The 20,878-nt window shown below is 44.4% G+C and overlaps 2 protein-coding genes across 4 annotated transcripts in view; one reads left to right on the top strand and one right to left on the bottom strand.

The window, feature by feature from the left end:
• Positions 1 to 20,878, top strand: part of heatr5b (HEAT repeat containing 5B) — a 364,356-nt gene that overhangs the window by 299,758 nt on the left and 43,720 nt on the right. The window lies entirely within an intron of this gene.
• Positions 1 to 20,878, bottom strand: part of vit (vitrin) — a 145,827-nt gene that overhangs the window by 83,095 nt on the left and 41,854 nt on the right. For all 3 annotated transcript variants that reach the window (XM_055938611.1, XM_055938534.1, XM_055938455.1), the window contains exons 3-6: positions 19,610 to 19,675; positions 17,744 to 17,900; positions 12,147 to 12,280; positions 11,728 to 11,805 (exon numbers count right to left, since the gene is read on the bottom strand). In XM_055938611.1, the coding sequence (XP_055794586.1) occupies positions 11,728 to 11,805; positions 12,147 to 12,280; positions 17,744 to 17,900; positions 19,610 to 19,675 (435 nt within the window). The remainder of the gene's footprint in view (positions 1 to 11,727; positions 11,806 to 12,146; positions 12,281 to 17,743; positions 17,901 to 19,609; positions 19,676 to 20,878) is intronic.

The raw sequence follows: 20,878 nt of genomic DNA on the forward strand, positions 1-20,878 counted from the left end.
GGTGTTTTTCTTTCTTTACCTGCATGTCACCTATCAACCAGGTGTTTCTCTTTCTTTACCTGCATGTCACCTATCAACCAGGTGTTTATCTTTCTTTACATGCATGTCACCTATCAACCAGGTCCTCTTTCTTTACCCGCATGTCACCTATCAACCAGGTCCTCTTTCTTTACCTGCATGTCACCTATCAACCAGGGGTTTATCTTTCTTTACCTGCATGTCACCTATCAACCAGGTGTTTATCTTTCTTTACCTGCATGTCACCTATCAACCAGGTGTTCCTCTTTCTTTACCTGCATGTCACCTATCAACCAGGTCCTCTTTCTTTACCTGCATGTCACCTATCAACCAGGTGTTTATCTTTCTTTACCTGCATGTCACCTATCAACCAGGTGTTCCTCTTTCTTTACCTGCATGTCACCTATCAACCAGGTCCTCTTTCTTTACCTGCATGTCACCTATCAACCAGGTGTTTATCTTTCTTTACCTGCATGTCACCTATCAACCAGGTGTTCCTCTTTCTTTACCTGCATGTCACCTATCAACCAGGTGTTCCTCTTTCTTTACCTGCATTTCACCTATCAACCAGGTGTTCCTCTTTCTTTACCTGCATTTCACCTATCAACCAGGTGTTCCTCTTTCTTTACCTGCATGTCACCTATCAACCAGGTGTTTATCTTTCTTTACCTGCATGTCACCTATCAACCAGGTCCTCTTTCTTTACCTGCATGTCACCTATCAACCAGGTGTTCCTCTTTCTTTACCTGCATGTCACCTATCAACCAGGTGTTTCTCTTTCTTTACCTGCATGTCAACTATCAACCAGGTCCTCTTTCTTTACCTGCATGTCACAAATCAACCAGGTGATCCTCTTTCTTTACCTGCATGTCACCTATCAACCAGGTCCTCTTTCTTTACCTGCATGTCTCCTATCAACCAGGTCCTCTTTCTTTACCTGCATTTCACCTATCAACCAGGTCCTCTTTCTTTAAGTGCATGTCACCTATCAACCAGGTCCTCTTTCTTTACCTGCATGTCACATATCAACCAGGTGTTTCTCTATCTTTACCTGCATGTCACCTATCAACCAGGTCCTCTTTCTTTACCTGCATGTCACCTATCAACCAGGTGTTTCTCTTTCTTTACCTGCATGTCACATATCAACCAGGTGTTTCTCTATCTTTACCTGCATGTCACCTATCAACCAGGTCCTCTTTCTTTACCTGCATGTCACCTATCAACCAGGTCCTCTTTCTTTACCTGCATGTCACCTATCAACCAGGTCCTCTTTCTTTACCTGCATGTCACCTATCAACCAGGTCCTCTTTCTTTACCTGCATGTCACCTATCAACCAGGCCCTCTTTCTTTACCTGCATGTCACCTATCAACCAGGTCCTCTTTCTTTACCTGCATGTCACCTATCAACCAGGTCCTCTTTCTTTACCTGCATGTCACCTATCAACCAGGTCCTCTTTCTTTACCTGCATGTCACCTATCAACCAGGCCCTCTTTCTTTACCTGCATGTCACATATCGCCCAGGTGTTAGTCTTTCTTTACCTGCATGTCACCTATCAACCAGGTCCTCTTTCTTTACCTGCATGTCACCTATCAACCAGGTGTTCCTCTATCTTTACCTGCATGTCACCTATCAACCAGGTGTTCCTCTATCTTTACCTGCATGTCACCTATCAACCAGGTCCTCTTTCTTTACCTGCATGTCACCTATCAACCAGGTCCTCTTTTTTACCTGCATGTCACCTATCAACCAGGACCTCTTTCTTTACCTGCATGTCACCTATCAACCAGGTGTTTCTCTTTCTTTACCTGCATGTCACCTATCAACCAGGTGTTTCTCTTTCTTTACCTGCATGTCAACTATCAACCAGGTCCTCTTTCTTTACCTGCATGTCACCTATCAACCAGGTGTTTCTCTTTCTTTACCTGCATGTCACCTATCAACCAGGTGTTCCTCTATCTTTACCTGCATGTCACCTATCAACCAGGTGTGCCTCTTTCTTTACCTGCATGTCACCTATCAACCAGGTCCTCTTTCTTTACCTGCATGTCACATATCAACCAGGTGTTTCTCTATCTTTAGCTGCATGTCACCTATCAACCAGGTCCTCTTTCTTTACCTGCATGTCACCTATCAACCAGGTCCTCTTTCTTTACCTGCATGTCACCTATCAACCAGGTCCTCTTTCTTTACCTGCATGTCACCTATCAACCAGGTCCTCTTTCTTTACCTGCATGTCACCTATCAACCAGGTGTTCCTCTATCTTTACCTGCATGTCACCTATCAACCAGGTGTTTATCTTTCTTTACCTGCATGTCACCTATCAACCAGGTGTTCCTCTATCTTAACCTGCATGTCACCTATCAACCAGGTCCTCTTTCTTTACCTGCATGTCACCTATCAACCAGGTGTTCCTCTTTCTTTACCTGCATGTCAACTATCAACCAGGTGTTCCTCTTTCTTTACCTGCATGTCACCTATCAACCAGGTGTTCCTCTTTCTTTACCTGCATGTCAACTATCAACCAGGTGTTCCTCTTTCTTTACCTGCATGTCAACTATCAACCAGGTGTTCCTCTTTCTTTACCTGCATGTCAACTATCAACCAGGTGTTCCTCTTTCTTTACCTGCATGTCACCTATCAACCAGGTGTTCCTCTTTCTTTACCTGCATGTCACCTATCAACCAGGTCCTCTTTCTTTACCTGCATGTCACCTATCAACCAGGTGTTTCTCTTTCTTTACCTGCATGTCACCTATCAACCAGGTGTTTATCTTTCTTTACCTGCATGTCACCTATCAACCAGGTGTTTCTCTTTCTTTACCTGCATGTCACCTATCAACCAGGTGTTTCTCTTTCTTTACCTGCATGTCACCTATCAACCAGGTGTTTCTCTTTCTTTACCTGCATGTCACCTATCAACCAGGTGTTTCTCTTTCTTTACCTGCATGTCAACTATCAACCAGGTGTTCCTCTTTCTTTACCTGCATGTCACCTATCAACCAGGTGTTTCTCTTTCTTTACCTGCATGTCACCTATCAACCAGGTGTTTCTCTTTCTTTACCTGCATGTCAACTATCAACCAGGTGTTCCTCTTTCTTTACCTGCATGTCACCTATCAACCAGGTGTTCCTCTTTCTTTACCTGCAAGTCACCTATCAACCAGGTCCTCTTTCTTTACCTGCATGTCACCTATCAACCAGGTGTTCCTCTTTCTTTACCTGCAAGTCACCTATCAACCAGGTCCTCTTTCTTTACCTGCATGTCACCTATCAACCAGGTGTTTATCTTTCTTTACCTGCATGTCAACTATCAACCAGGTGTTCCTCTTTCTTTACCTGCATGTCACCTATCAACCACGTCCTCTTTCTTTACCTGCATGTCACCTATCAACCAGGTGTTCCTCTTTCTTTACCTGCATGTCAACTATCAACCAGGTGTTCCTCTTTCTTTACCTGCATGTCACCTATCAACCAGGTGTTTTTCTTTCTTTACCTGCATGTCACCTATCAACCAGGTGTTTCTCTTTCTTTACCTGCATGTCACCTATCAACCAGGTGTTTATCTTTCTTTACATGCATGTCACCTATCAACCAGGTCCTCTTTCTTTACCCGCATGTCACCTATCAACCAGGTCCTCTTTCTTTACCTGCATGTCACCTATCAACCAGGTGTTTATCTTTCTTTACCTGCATGTCACCTATCAACCAGGTGTTTATCTTTCTTTACCTGCATGTCACCTATCAACCAGGTGTTCCTCTTTCTTTACCTGCATGTCACCTATCAACCAGGTCCTCTTTCTTTACCTGCATGTCACCTATCAACCAGGTGTTTATCTTTCTTTACCTGCATGTCACCTATCAACCAGGTGTTCCTCTTTCTTTACCTGCATGTCACCTATCAACCAGGTCCTCTTTCTTTACCTGCATGTCACCTATCAACCAGGTGTTCCTCTTTCTTTACCTGCATGTCACCTATCAACCAGGTCCTCTTTCTTTACCTGCATGTCTCCTATCAACCAGGTCCTCTTTCTTTACCTGCATGTCACCTATCAACCAGGTGTTTCTCTTTCTTTACCTGCATGTCACCTATCAACCAGGTCCTCTTTCTTTACCTGCATGTCACCTATCAACCAGGTCCTCTTTCTTTACCTGCATGTCACCTATCAACCAGGTCCTCTTTCTTTACCTGCATGTCACCTATCAACCAGGTCCTCTTTCTTTACCTGCATGTCACCTATCAACCAGGTGTTCCTCTATCTTTACCTGCATGTCACCTATAAACCAGGTGTTTATCTTTCTTTACCTGCATTTCACCTATCAACCAGGTGTTCCTCTATCTTTACCTGCATGTCACCTATCAACCAGGTGTTCCTCTATCTTTACCTGCATGTCACCTATCAACCAGGTGTTCCTCTTTCTTTACCTGCATGTCACCTATCAACCAGGTGTTCCTCTTTCTTTACCTGCATGTCAACTATCAACCAGGTGTTCCTCTTTCTTTACCTGCATGTCACCTATCAACCAGGTCCTCTTTCTTTACCTGCATGTCACCTATCAACCAGGTGTTCCTCTTTCTTTACCTGCATGTCACATATCGCCCAGGTGTTAGTCTTTCTTTACCTGCATGTCACCTATCAACCAGGTCCTCTTTCTTTACCTGCATGTCTCCTATCAACCAGGTCCTCTTTCTTTACCTGCATGTCACCTATCAACCAGGTGTTTCTCTTTCTTTACCTGCATGTCACCTATCAACCAGGTCCTCTTTCTTTACCTGCATGTCACCTATCAACCAGGTCCTCTTTCTTTACCTGCATGTCACCTATCAACCAGGTCCTCTTTCTTTACCTGCATGTCACCTATCAACCAGGTCCTCTTTCTTTACCTGCATGTCACCTATCAACCAGGTGTTCCTCTATCTTTACCTGCATGTCACCTATCAACCAGGTGTTTATCTTTCTTTACCTGCATTTCACCTATCAACCAGGTGTTCCTCTATCTTTACCTGCATGTCACCTATCAACCAGGTGTTTATCTTTCTTTACCTGCATTTCACCTATCAACCAGGTGTTCCTCTATCTTTACCTGCATGTGACCTATCAACCAGGTCCTCTTTCTTTACCTGCATGTCACCTATCAACCAGGTCCTCTTTCTTTACCTGCATGTCAACTATCAACCAGGTGTTCCTCTTTCTTTACCTGCATGTCACCTATCAACCAGGTGTTTATCTTTCTTTACCTGCATTTCACCTATCAACCAGGTGTTCCTCTATCTTTACCTGCATGTCACCTATCAACCAGGTGTTCCTCTATCTTTACCTGCATGTCACCTATCAACCAGGTGTTCCTCTTTCTTTACCTGCATGTCAACTATCAACCAGGTCCTCTTTCTTTACCTGCATGTCACCTATCAACCAGGTGTTTCTCTTTCTTTACCTGCATGTCACCTATCAACCAGGTCCTCTTTCTTTACCTGCATGTCACCTATCAACCAGGTGTTCCTCTTTCTTTACCTGCATGTCACATATCGCCCAGGTGTTAGTCTTTCTTTACCTGCATGTCACCTATCAACCAGGTCCTCTTTCTTTACCTGCATGTCACCTATCAACCAGGTGTTCCTCTATCTTTACCTGCATGTCTCCTATCAACCAGGTCCTCTTTCTTTACCTGCATGTCACCTATCAACCAGGTCCTCCTTTTTACCTGCATGTCACCTATCAACCAGGACCTCTTTCTTTACCTGCATGTCACCTATCAACCAGGTGTTTCTCTTTCTTTACCTGCATGTCACCTATCAACCAGGTGTTTCTCTTTCTTTACCTGCATGTCAACTATCAACCAGGTCCTCTTTCTTTACCTGCATGTCACCTATCAACCAGGTGTTCCTCTATCTTTACCTGCATGTCACCTATCAACCAGGTGTTTCTCTTTCTTTACCTGCATGTCAACTATCAACCAGGTCCTCTTTCTTTACCTGCATGTCACCTATCAACCAGGTCCTCTTTCTTTACCTGCATGTCACCTATCAACCAGGTCCTCTTTCTTTACCTGCATGTCACCTATCAACCAGGTGTTCCTCTTTCTTTACCTGCATGTCACCTATCAACCAGGTCCTCTTTCTTTACCTGCATGTCACCTATCAACCAGGTGTTTCTCTTTCTTTACCTGCATGTCACCTATCAACAAGGTCCTCTTTCTTTACCTGCATGTCACCTATCAACCAGGTCCTCTTTCTTTACCTGCATGTCACCTATCAACCAGGTGTTTCTCTGTCTTTACCTGCATGTCACCTATCAACCAGGTGTTCCTCTATCTTTACCTGCATGTCTCCTATCAACCAGGTGTTCCTCTATCTTTACCTGCATGTCACCTATCAACCAGGTGTTCCTCTTTCTTTACCTGCATGTCACCTATCAACCAGGTCCTCTTTCTTTACCTGCATGTCACCTATCAACCAGGTCCTCTTTCTTTACCTGCATGTCACCTATCAACCAGGTCCTCTTTCTTTACCTGCCTGTCACCTATCAACCAGGTGTTCCTCTATCTTTACCTGCATGTGACCTATCAACCAGGTGTTCCTCTTTCTTTACCTGCATGTCACCTATCAACCAGGTCCTCTTTCTTTACCTGCATGTCACCTATCAACCAGGTCCTCTTTCTTTACCTGCCTGTCACCTATCAACCAGGTGTTCCTCTTTCTTTACCTGCATGTCACCTATCGACCAGGTGTTAGTCTTTCTTTACCTGCATGTCACCTATCAACCAGGTCCTCTTTCTTTACCTGCATGTCACCTATCAACCAGGTGTTCCTCTATCTTTACCTGCATGTCACCTATCAACCAGGTGTTCCTCTATCTTTACCTGCATGTCTCCTATCAACCAGGTCCTCTTTCTTTACCTGCATGTCACCTATCAACCAGGTCCTCTTTCTTTACCTGCATGTCACCTATCAACCATGTCCTCTTTTTTACCTGCATGTCACCTATCAACCAGGTCCTCTTTCTTTACCTGCATGTCAACTATCAACCAGGTGTTCCTCTATCTTTACCTGCATGTCACCTATCAACCAGGTGTTTATCTTTCTTTACCTGCATGTCACCTATCAACCATGTGTTTCTCTTTCTTTACCTGCATGTCAACTATCAACCAGGTCCTCTTTCTTTACCTGCATGTCACCTATCAACCAGGTGTTCCTCTTTCTTTACCTGCATGTCACCTATCAACCAGGTCCTCTTTCTTTACCTGCATGTCACCTATCAACCAGGTGTTTCTCTTTCTTTACCTGCATGTCACCTATCAACCAGGTGTTCCTCTATCTTTACCTGCATGTCACCTATCAACCAGGTGTTCCTCTTTCTTTACCTGCATGTCACCTATCAACCAGGTGTTCCTCTTTCTTTACCTGCATGTCACCTATCAACCAGGTGTTCCTCTTTCTCTACCTGCATGTCACCTATCAACCAGGTGTTCCTCTTTCTTTACCTGCATGTCACCTATCGACCAGGTCCTCTTTCTTTACCTGCATGTCAACTATCAACCAGGTCCTCTTTCTTTACCTGCATGTCACCTATCAACCAGGTGTTTTTCTTTCTTTACCTGCATGTCACCTATCAACCAGGTCCTCTTTCTTTACCTGCATGTCAACTATCAACCAGGTCCTCTTTCTTTACCTGCATGTCACCTATCAACCAGGTGTTTTTCTTTCTTTACCTGCATGTCACCTATCAACCAGGTGTTTCTCTTTCTTTACCTGCATGTCACCTATCAACCAGGTGTTCCTCTTTCTTTACCTGCATGTCACCTATCAACCAGGTGTTCCTCTTTCTTTACCTGCATGTCACCTATCGACCAGGTGTTAGTCTTTCTTTACCTGCATGTCACCTATCAACCAGGTCCTCTTTCTTTACCTGCATGTCACCTATCAACCAGGTGTTCCTCTATCTTTACCTGCATGTCACCTATCAACCAGGTGTTCCTCTATCTTTACCTGCATGTCTCCTATCAACCAGGTCCTCTTTCTTTACCTGCATGTCACCTATCAACCAGGTCCTCTTTCTTTACCTGCATGTCACCTATCAACCAGGTCCTCTTTTTTACCTGCATGTCACCTATCAACCAGGTCCTCTTTCTTTACCTGCATGTCAACTATCAACCAGGTGTTCCTCTATCTTTACCTGCATGTCACCTATCAACCAGGTGTTTATCTTTCTTTACCTGCATGTCACGTATCAACCAGGTGTTCCTCTTTCTTTACCTGCATGTCACCTATCAACCATGTGTTTCTCTTTCTTTACCTGCATGTCACCTATCAACCAGGTGTGCCTCTTTCTTTACCTGCATGTCACCTATCAACCAGGTGTTCCTCTTTCTTTACCTGCATGTCACCTATCAACCAGGTCCTCTTTCTTTACCTGCATGTCACCTATCAACCAGGTGTTTCTCTTTCTTTACCTGCATGTCACCTATCAACCAGGTGTTCCTCTATCTTTACCTGCATGTCACCTATCAACCAGGTCCTCTTTCTTTACCTGCACGTCACCTATCAACCAGGTCCTCTTTCTTTACCTGCATGTCACATATCAACCAGGTGTTTCTCTATCTTTAGCTGCATGTCACCTATCAACCAGGTCCTCTTTCTTTACCTGCATGTCACCTATCAACCAGGTCCTCTTTCTTTACCTGCATGTCACCTATCAACCAGGTCCTCTTTCTTTACCTGCATGTCAACTATCAATCAGGTCCTCTTTCTTTACCTGCATGTCACCTATCAACCAGGTGTTTATCTTTCTTTACCTGCATGTCACCTATCAACCAGGTCCTCTTTCTTTACCTGCAAGTCACCTATCAACCAGGTCCTCTTTCTTTACCTGCATGTCACCTATCAACCAGGTGTTAGTCTTTCTTTACCTGCATGTCACCTATCAACCAGGTCCTCTTTCTTTACCTGCATGTCACCTATCAACCAGGTGTTCCTCTTTCTTTACCTGCATGTCACCTATCAACCAGGTGTTTCTCTTTCTTTACCTGCATGTCACCTATCAACCAGGACCTCTTTCTTTACCTGCATGTTACCTATCAACCAGGTCCTCTTTCTTTACCTGCATGTCACCTATCAACCAGGTGTTCCTCTTTCTTTACCTGCATGTCACCTATCAACCAGATCCTCTTTCTTTACCTGCATGTCACCTATCAACCAGGTGTTCCTCTTTTTTTACCTGCATGTCACCTATCAACCAGGTGTTTATCTTTCTTTACCTACATGTCACCTATCAACCAGGTCCTCTTTCTTTACCTGCATGTCAACTATCAACCAGGTGTTTCTCTTTCTTTACCTGCATGTCACCTATCAACCATTTGTTCCTCTTTCTTTACCTGCATGTCACCTATCAACCAGGTCCTCTTTCTTTACCTGCATGTCACCTATCAACCAGGTGTTTATCTTTCTTTACCTGCATGTCACCTATCAACCAGGTGTTCCTCTTTCTTTACCTGCATGTCAACTATCAACCAGGTCCTCTTTCTTTACCTACATGTCACCTATCAACCAGGTGTTTATCTTTCTTTACCTGCATGTCACCTATCAACCAGGTGTTTTTCTTTCTTTACCTGCATGTCACCTATCAACCAGGTGTTTCTCTTTCTTTACCTGCATGTCACCTATCAACCAGGTGTTTATCTTTCTTTACATGCATGTCACCTATCAACCAGGTCCTCTTTCTTTACCCGCATGTCACCTATCAACCAGGTCCTCTTTCTTTACCTGCATGTCACCTATCAACCAGGTGTTTATCTTTCTTTACCTGCATGTCACCTATCAACCAGGTGTTTATCTTTCTTTACCTGCATGTCACCTATCAACCAGGTGTTCCTCTTTCTTTACCTGCATGTCACCTATCAACCAGGTCCTCTTTCTTTACCTGCATGTCACCTATCAACCAGGTGTTTATCTTTCTTTACCTGCATGTCACCTATCAACCAGGTCCTCTTTCTTTACCTGCATGTCACATATCAACCAGGTGTTCCTCTATCTTTACCTGCATGTCACCTATCAACCAGGTGTTCCTCTATCTTTACCTGCATGTCACCTATCAACCAGGTGTTCCTCTTTCTTTACCTGCATGTCACCTATCAACCAGGTGTTTCTCTTTCTTTACCTGCATGTCACCTATCAACCAGGTGTTCCTCTTTCTTTACCTGCATGTCACCTATCAACCAGGTGTTCCTCTTTCTTTACCTGCATGTCACCTATCAACCAGGTGTTCCTCTTTCTTTACCTGCATTTCACCTATCAACCAGGTCCTCTTTCTTTACCTCCATGTCACCTATCAACCAGGTGTTCCTCTTTCTTTACCTGCATGTCACCTATCAACCAGGTGTTTATCTTTCTTTACCTGCATGTCACCTATCAACCAGGTGTTTATCTTTCTTTACCTGCATGTCACCTATCAACCAGGTGTTCCTCTTTCTTTACCTGCATTTCACCTATCAACCAGGTGTTCCTCTTTCTTTACCTGCATGTCACCTATCAACCAGGTGTTTATCTTTCTTTACCTGCATGTCACCTATCAACCAGGTGTTTATCTTTCTTTACCTGCATGTCACCTATCAACCAGGTGTTCCTCTTTCTTTACCTGCATTTCACCTATCAACCAGGTGTTCCTCTTTCTTTACCTGCATGTCACCTATCAACCAGGTGTTTATCTTTCTTTACCTGCATGTCACCTATCAACCAGGTCCTCTTTCTTTACCTGCATGTCACCTATCAACCAGGTGTTTCTCTTTCTTTACCTGCATGTCACCTATCAACCAGGTGTTCCTCTTTCTTTACCTGCATTTCACCTATCAACCAGGTGTTCCTCTTTCTTTACCTGCATGTCACCTATCAACCAGGTGTTTATCTTTCTTTACCTGCATGTCACCTATCAACCAGGTCCTCTTTCTTTACCTGCATGTCACCTATCAACCAGGTGTTTCTCTTTCTTTACCTGCATGTCACCTATCAACCAGGTGTTCCTCTATCTTTACCTGCATGTCACCTATCAACCAGGTGTTCCTCTTTCTTTACCTGCATGTCACCTATCAACCAGGTGTTTATCTTTCTTTACCTGCATGTCACCTATCAACCAGGTGTTTATCTTTCTTTACCTGCATGTCACCTATCAACCAGGTGTTCCTCTTTCTTTACCTGCATTTCACCTATCAACCAGGTGTTCCTCTTTCTTTACCTGCATGTCACCTATCAACCAGGTGTTTATCTTTCTTTACCTGCATGTCACCTATCAACCAGGTGTTTATCTTTCTTTACCTGCATGTCACCTATCAACCAGGTGTTCCTCTTTCTTTACCTGCATTTCACCTATCAACCAGGTCCTCTTTCTTTACCTGCATGTCACCTATCAACCAGGTGTTCCTCTATCTTTACCTGCATGTCACCTATCAACCAGGTGTTTCTCTTTCTTTACCTGCATGTCACCTATCAACCAGGTGTTCCTCTTTCTTTACCTGCATTTCACCTATCAACCAGGTGTTCCTCTTTCTTTACCTGCATGTCACCTATCAACCAGGTGTTCCTCTTTCTTTACCTGCATGTCACCTATCAACCAGGTCTGATATTTTTTTTTAACTTGAATTGACAAACTACTACACATAAAACAGCTTCATAACCATGATTCTCATTTGGACATTGCGTAATTGAAAAACTCCATCTCACCTGTTTTGCTGTAGGTAGGTCTGGAGGGAATATAGTCCAGAGTAGACGGGTAGATGACTCCTTTCTTAGGCTTACCAACTAAGACAACAACAACAACAATTCAGAAATGGATCAGGCAACATCTAAAGACATTGGAGGTAGTACAGTGACTGATAATGTTTCTACTGTGTTATCAGAAGGAATCAGTAGCCTAGCCTGACAAAACATGTGGTACTACAGCAAGCTAGGCTACATGAGCTAAGCTAGGCTACATGAGCTAAGCTAGGCTACATGAGCTAAGCTAGGCTACGGGAGCTAAACTAGGCTACATCAGCTAAGCTAGGCTATGGGAGCTAAGCTAGGCTACATGAGCTAAGCTAGGCTACGGGAGCCTGCCTTGTTAGCCAGGCTAAGATCGATTTGGTTAATTGATTGATTACCTGAGACAGCGAAGGACTCTCTCCACTTGGGCAGAGACAGAGATCGGAGCCCGTGGGAGTTAGAGCCTCTATAGATGTTCTGTCCAGCCATCTTCCTGACAATCACCTTACCCCCTGAGTTAGTGATGACACCGCTGTGGAAAAAAACAATACCATAAAACACATATTTCCTAAATACAATGGCTTCTAAAAACTCTTGCACACTGTCCAAACAATGCCCAACAAACTTCAATTGGACGAAGGCTAGGGCAAGACTACTACAGTATTTAACATGTCCTGTACTGACTGTGTGAATGTTGTAATGAACCCTTAATGACCTGTGTATGGGGTTGTAGTGGACCCATACTAACCTGTGTATGGGGTTGTAGTGGACCCATACTGACCTGTGTATGGTGTTATAGTGGACCCATAGTGAACCCATAGTGACCTGTGTATGGTGTTATAGTGAACCCGTACTGACCTGTGTATGGTGTTATAGTGAACCCATAATGACCTGTGTATGGTGATGTAGTGAACCCGTAATGACCTGTGTATGGTGTTGTAGTGAACCCATACTGACCTGTGTATGGTGTTATAATGAACCCATACTGACCTGTGTATGGTGTTATAGTGAACCCATACTGACCTGTGTATGGTGTTATAGTGAACCCATACTGACCTGTGTATGGTGTTATAGTGAACCCATAGTGACCTGTGTATGGTGTTATAGTGAACCCATACTGACCTGTGTATGGTGTTATAGTGAACCCATACTGACCTGTGTATGGTGTTATAGTGAACCCATACTGACCTGTGTATGGTGTTATAGTGAACCCATACTGACCTGTGTATGGTGTTATAGTGAACCCATAGTGAACCCATACTGACCTGTGTATGGTGTTGTAGTGAACCCATACTGACCTGTGTATGGTGATGTAGTGAACCCATACTGACCTGTGTATGGTGTTATAGTGAACCCATACTGACCTGTGTATGGTGTTGTAGTGAACCCATACTGACCTGTGTATGGTGATGTAGTGAACCCATACTGACCTGTGTATGGTGTTATAGTGAACCCATACTGACCTGTGTATGGTGTTGTAGTGAACCCATACTGACCTGTGTATGGTGATGTAGTGAACCCATAGTGAACCCATACTGACCTGTGTATGGTGTTATAGTGAACCCATAGTGAACCCATACTGACCTGTGTATGGTGTTATAGTGAACCCATACTGACCTGTGTATGGTGATGTAGTGAACCCATAGTGAACCCATAGTGACCTGTGTATTGTGTTGTAGTGAACCCATAGTGACCTGTGTATGGTGTTATAGTGAACCCATAGTGACCTGTGTATGGTGATGTAGTGAACCCATAGTGAACCCATAGTGACCTGTGTATGGTGTTATAGTGAACCCATTCTGACCTGTTTATGGTGTTATAGTGAACCCATAGTGACCTGTGTATGGTGTTATAGTGAACCCATACTGACCTGTGTATGGTGTTATAGTGAACCCATACTGACCTGTGTATGGTGTTATAGTGAACCCATACTGACCTGTGTATGGTGTTATAGTGAACCCATACTGACCTGTGTATGGTGTTATAGTGAACCCATACTGACCTGTGTATGGTGATGTAGTGAACCCATACTGACCTGTGTATGGTGTTATAGTGAACCCATACTGACCTGTGTATGGTGTTATAGTGAACCCATACTGACCTGTGTATGGTGTTGTAGTGAACCCATAGTGAACCCATACTGACCTGTGTATGGTGTTATAGTGAACCCATACTGACCTGTGTATGGTGTTATAGTGAACCCATACTGACCTGTGTATGGTGATGTAGTGAACCCATACTGACCTGTGTATGGTGTTATAGTGAACCCGTACTGACCTGTGTATGGTGTTATAGTGAACCCATACTGACCTGTGTATGGTGTTATAGTGAACCCATACTGACCTGTGTATGGTGTTATAGTGAACCCATAGTGAACCCATAGTGACCTGTGTATGGTGTTATAGTGAACCCGTACTGACCTTTGTATGGTGTTATAGTGAACCCATACTGACCTGTGTATGGTGTTATAGTGAACCCATACTGACCTGTGTATGGTGTTATAGTGAACCCATACTGACCTGTGTATGGTGTTATAGTGAACCCGTACTGACCTGTGTATGGTGTTATAGTGAACCCATAGTGAACCCATACTGACCTGTGTATGGTGTTGTAGTGAACCCATACTGACCTGTGTATGGTGTTATAGTGAACCCATACTGACCTGTGTATGGTGTTATAGTGAACCCATAATGACCTGTGAATGGTGTTATAGTGAACCCATAGTGAACCCATACTGACCTGTGTATGGTGTTATAGTGAACCCATACTGACCTGTGTATGGTGTTATAGTGAACCCATACTGACCTGTGTATGGTGTAATAGTGAACCCATACTGACCTGTGTATGGTGATGTAGTGAACCCATACTGACCTGTGTATGGTGTTATAGTGAACCCATACTGACCTGTGTATGGTGTTATAGTGAACCCATACTGACCTGTGTATGGTGTTATAGTGAACCCATTCTGACCTGTGTATGGTGTTATAGTGAACCCATACTGGCCTGTGTATGGTGTTATAGTGAACCCATACTGACCTGTGTATGGTGTTATAGTGAACCCGTACTGAACTGTGTATGGTGATGTAGTGAACCCATAGTGAACCCGTACTGACCTGTGTATGGCGTTATAGTGAACCCATACTGACCTGTGTATGGTGTTATAGTGAACCCATACTGACCTGTGTATGGTGTTTTAGTGAACCCATACTGACCTGTGTATGGTGATGTAGTGAACCCATAGTGAACCCATACTGACCTGTGTATGGTGTTATAGTGAACCCATACTGACCTGTGCATGGTGTTATAGTGAACCCATACTGACCTGTGTATGGTGTTATAGTGAACCCATACTGACCTGTGTATGGTGATGTAGTGAACCCATAGTGAACCCATACTGACCTGTGTATGGTGTTATAGTGAACCCATACTGACCTGTGTATGGTGTTATAGTGAACCCATACTGACCTGTGTATGGTGTTATAGTGAACCCATTCTGACCTGTGTATGGTGTTATAGTGAACCCATACTGACCTGTGTATGGTGTTATAGTGAACCCATACTGACCTGTGTATGGTGTTATAGTGAACCCATACTGACCTGTGTATGGTGTTATAGTGAACCCATACTGACCTGTGTATGGTGATGTAGTGAACCCATAGTGAACCCATACTGACCTGTGTATGGTGTTATAGTGAACCCATACTGACCTGTGTATGGTGTTATAGTGAACCCATACTGACCTGTGTATGGTGATGTAGTGAACCCATAGTGAACCCATAGTGACCTGTGTATTGTGTTGTAGTGAACCCATACTGACCTGTGTATGGTGTTATAGTGAACCCATAGTGACCTGTGTATGGTGATGTAGTGAACCCATAGTGAACCCATAGTGACCTGTGTATGGTGTTATAGTGAACCCATTCTGACCTGTGTATGGTGTTATAGTGAACCCATACTGACCTGTGTATGGTGTTATAGTGAACCCATACTGACCTGTGTATGGTGTTATAGTGAACCCATACTGACCTGTGTATGGTGTTATAGTGAACCCATACTGACCTGTGTATGGTGTTATAGTGAACCCATACTGACCTGTGTATGGTGATGTAGTGAACCCATACTGACCTGTGTATGGTGTTATAGTGAACCCATACTGACCTGTGTATGGTGTTATAGTGAACCCATACTGACCTGTGTATGGTGTTGTAGTGAACCCATAGTGAACCCATACTGACCTGTGTATGGTGTTATAGTGAACCCATACTGACCTGTGTATGGTGTTATAGTGAACCCATACTGACCTGTGTATGGTGATGTAGTGAACCCGTACTGACCTGTGTATGGTGTTATAGTGAACCCATACTGACCTGTGTATGGTGTTATAGTGAACCCATACTGACCTGTGTATGGTGTTATAGTGAACCCATACTGACCTGTGTATGGTGTTATAGTGATCCCATAGTGAACCCATAGTGACCTGTGTATGGTGTTATAGTGAACCCATACTGACCTGTGTATGGTGTTATAGTGAACCCGTACTGACCTTTGTATGGTGTTATAGTGAACCCATACTGACCTGTGTATGGTGTTATAGTGAACCCATACTGACCTGTGTATGGTGTTATAGTGAACCCATACTGACCTGTGTATGGTGTTATAGTGAACCCGTACTGACCTGTGTATGGTGTTATAGTGAACCCATAGTGAACCCATAATGACCTGTGTATGGTGTTGTAGTGAACCCATACTGACCTGTGTATGGTGTTATAGTGAACCCATACTGACCTGTGTATGGTGTTATAGTGAACCCATAATGACCTGTGAATGGTGTTATAGTGAACCCATAGTGAACCCATACTGACCTGTGTATGGTGTTATAGTGAACCCATACTGACCTGTGTATGGTGTTATAGAGAACCCATACTGACCTGTGTATGGTGTTATAGTGAACCCATACTGACCTGTGTATGGTGATGTAGTGAACCCATAGTGAACCCATACTGACCTGTGTATGGTGTTATAGTGAACCCATACTGACCTGTGTATGGTGTTATAGTGAACCCATACTGACCTGTGTATGGTGTTATAGTGAACCCATTCTGACCTGTGTATGGTGTTATAGTGAACCCATACTGACCTGTGTATGGTGTTATAGTGAACCCATACTGACCTGTGTATGGTGTTATAGTGAACCCGTACTGACCTGTGTATGGTGATGTAGTGAACCCATAGTGAACCCGTACTGACCTGTGTATGGTGTTATAGTGAACCCATACTGACCTGTGTATGGTGTTATAGTGAACCCATACTGACCTGTGTATGGTGTTATAGTGAACCCATACTGACCTGTGTATGGTGATGTAGTGAACCCATAGTGAACCCATACTGACCTGTGTATGGTGTTATAGTGAACCCATACTGACCTGTGTATGGTGATGTAGTGAACCCATAGTGAACCCATACTGACCTGTGTATGGTGTTATAGTGAACCCATACTGACCTGTGTATGGTGTTATAGTGAACCCATACTGACCTGTGTATGGTGTTATAGTGAACCCATACTGACCTGTGTATGGTGTTATAGTGAACCCATTCTGACCTGTGTATGGTGTTATAGTGAACCCATACTGACCTGTGTATGGTGTTATAGTGAACCCATACTGACCTGTGTATGGTGTTATAGTGAACCCGTACTGACCTGTGTATGGTGTTATAGTGAACCCGTACTGACCTGTGTATGGTGTTATAGTGAACCCATACTGACCTGTGTATGGTGTTATAGTGAACCCATACTGACCTGTGTATGGTGTTATAGTGAACCCGTACTGACCTGTGTATGGTGTTATAGTGAACCCATACTGACCTGTGTATGGTGTTATAGTGAACCCATACTGACCTGTGTATGGTGTTATAGTGAACCCATACTGACCTGTGTATGGTGTTATAGTGAACCCGTACTGACCTGTGTATGGTGTTGTAGTGAACCCATACTGACCTGTGTATGGCAGCGTTACAGATGCTGGAGATGGAAGCGAAGACTCCTGTCCCATAAACCTGACTTTTTGTCTGTTTACAGTCAGACGGGCATTTAGCTATGAATTCTGGGAGGTTGATTTTCCCAGCCCGGACGTCACACTCTATGGCTGGAACCACTGGGGGGGGGGGGGGGGGGAGTTTAAACACACACACACACACACACACAATACTCTGTTAGTTATGCACACACTATTGCTGGGAACACTGGAGAGGAGAGGTGGGAGGGGTCAGGACATGACAGAGATAATCAGTATAGATGAGGGGAGGGGTCAGGACATGGCCACCAAGCTGAACCAAACCAAGCTGTACCGGTCTGGCCTGGTTACTGATCCACTACTGAACCAAACCAAGCTGTACCGGTCTGGCCTGGTTACTGATCCACTACTGAACCAAACCAAGCTGTACCGGTCTGGCCTGGTTACTGATCCACTACTGAACCAAGCTGTACCGGTCTGGCCTGGTTACCGATCCACTACTGAACCAAACCAAGCTGTACCGGTCTGGCCTGGTTACTGACCCACTACTGAACCAAACCAAGCTGTACCGGTCTGGCCTGGTTACTGATCCACTACTGAACCAAGCTGTACCGGTCTGGCCTGGTTACCGATCCACTACTGAACCAAGCTGTACCGGTCTGGCCTGGTTACTTATCCACTACTGAACCAAACCAAGCTGTACCGGTCTGGCCTGGTTACTGATCCACTACTGAACCAAACCAAGCTGTACCGGTCTGGCCTGGTTACTGATCCACTACTGAACCAAACCAAGCTGTACCGGTCTGGCCTGGTTACTGATCCACTACTGAACCAAACCAAGCTGTACCGGTCTGGCCTGGTTACTGATTCACTACTGAACCAAACCAAGCTGTACCGGTCTGGCCTGGTTACTGATCCCCTACTGAACCAAACCAAGCTGTACCGGTCTGGCCTGGTTACTGATCCACTACTGAACCAAACCAAGCTGTACCGGTCTGGCCTAGTTACTGATCCATTACTGAACCAAACCAAGCTGTACCGGTCTGGCCTGGTTACTGATCCACTACTGAACCAAACCAAGCTGTACCGGTCTGGCCTGGTTACTGATCCACTACTGAACCAAACCAAGCTGTACCGGTCTGGCCTGGTTACTGATCCACTACTGAACCAAGCTGTACCGGTCTGGCCTGGTTACCGATCCACTACTGAACCAAACCAAGCTGTACCGGTCTGGCCTGGTTACTGACCCACTACTGAACCAAACCAAGCTGTACTGAGCTGGCCTGGTTACTGATCCACTACTGAACCAAGCTGTACCGGTCTGGCCTGGTTACTGATCCACTACTGAACCAAACCAAGCTGTACCGGTCTGGCCTGGTTACCGATCCACTACTGAACCAAGCTGTACCGGTCTGGCCTGGTTACTGATCCACTGCTGAACCAAACCAAGCTGTACCGGTCTGGCCTGGTTACTGATCCACTACTGAACCAAACCAAGCTGTACCGGTCTGGCCTGGTTACTGATCCACTACTGAACCAAACCAAGCTGTACCGGTCTGGCCTGGTTACTGATCCACTACTGAACCAAACCAAGCTGTACCGGTCTGGCCTGGTTACTGATCCACTACTGAACCAAACCAAGCTGTACCGGTCTGGCCTGGTTACTGATCCACTACTGAACCAAACCAAGCTGTACCGGTCTGGCCTGGTTACTGATCCACTACTGAACCAAACCAAGCTGTACCGGTCTGGCCTGGTTACTGATCCACTACTGAACCAAACCAAGCAGTACCGGGCTGGAAAGGACTGAGCCAGTTTAGAACAACACTATAGGTATATACCACTATTACCTTGTTTTGGTTTCTTGTTCTTGGACCCGTTTGGTTTGGCTTCACTACCGCAGCTGAGGAGAAGGGCTAGAGGACAGGAAGCATTACACAGTATTTATATAGCTATACTGAAACCCATATACTTCACAATAGACTACCACAAACAGGTAGCCCCACACAGTAACATATACGCCTGTTAAAGCTATTCACAGGTTGACATAGTATGGGTGTTCCTTGAATCCTCTATGATGTGACAAGAATACAGTAAAGAACAGGAGGGTCTGTTTATGCTCCCAATTCACCACTAACAGTAAGGCCTGTTTATGCTCCCAATTCACCACTAACAGGAAGGCCTGTTTATGCTCCCAATTCCCCACTAACAGGAGGGTCTGTTTATGCTCCCAATTCACCACTAACAGGAAGGCCTGTTTATGCTCCCAATTCCCCACTAACAGGAGGGTCTGTTTATGCTCCCAATTCACCACTAACAGTAAGGCCTGTTTATGCTCCCGATTAACCACTAACAGTAAGGCCTGTTTATGCTCCCAATTCACCACTCACAGTAAGGCCTGTTTATGCTCCCAATTCACCAACTAACAGTAAGGCCTGTTTATGCTCCCAATTCACCACTAACAGTAAGGCCTGTTTATGCTCCCAATTCACCACTAACAGTAAGGCCTGTTTATGCTCCCAATTCACCAACTAACAGTAAGGCCTGTTTATGCTCCCAATTCACCACTAACAGTAAGGCCTGTTTATGCTCCCAATTCACCAACTAACAGTAAAGCCTGTTTATGCTCCCAATTCACCACTAACAGTAAGGCCTGTTTATGCTCCCAATTCACCACTAACAGTAAGGTCTGTTTATGCTCCCAATTCACCACTAACAATAAGGTCTGTTTATGCTCCCAATTCACCACTAACAGTAAGGTCTGTTTATGCTCCCAATTCACCACTAACAGTAAGGTCTGTTTATGCTCCCAATTCACCACTAACAGTAAGGCCTGTTTATGCTCCCAATTCACCACAAACAGTAAGGCCTGTTTATGCTCCCAATTCACCACTAACAGGAAGGCCTGTTTATGCTCCCAATTCACCACTAACAATAAGGCCTGTTTATGCTCCCAATTCACCACTAACAGTAAGGCCTGTTTATGCTCCCAATTCACCACAAACAGGAAGGTCTGTTTATGCTCCCAATTCACCGCTTCATTGACAACGTTTCCATCTGAAACGGATCTTCGTCAGGTCAAACAGACTGAGCGCTCACATCCAAAAATATACACATTT

The sequence above is a fragment of the Salvelinus fontinalis genome, chromosome 1 (genome assembly GCF_029448725.1).
Source record: "Salvelinus fontinalis isolate EN_2023a chromosome 1, ASM2944872v1, whole genome shotgun sequence".
Classification (NCBI taxonomy): Eukaryota; Metazoa; Chordata; class Actinopteri; order Salmoniformes; family Salmonidae; genus Salvelinus; species Salvelinus fontinalis.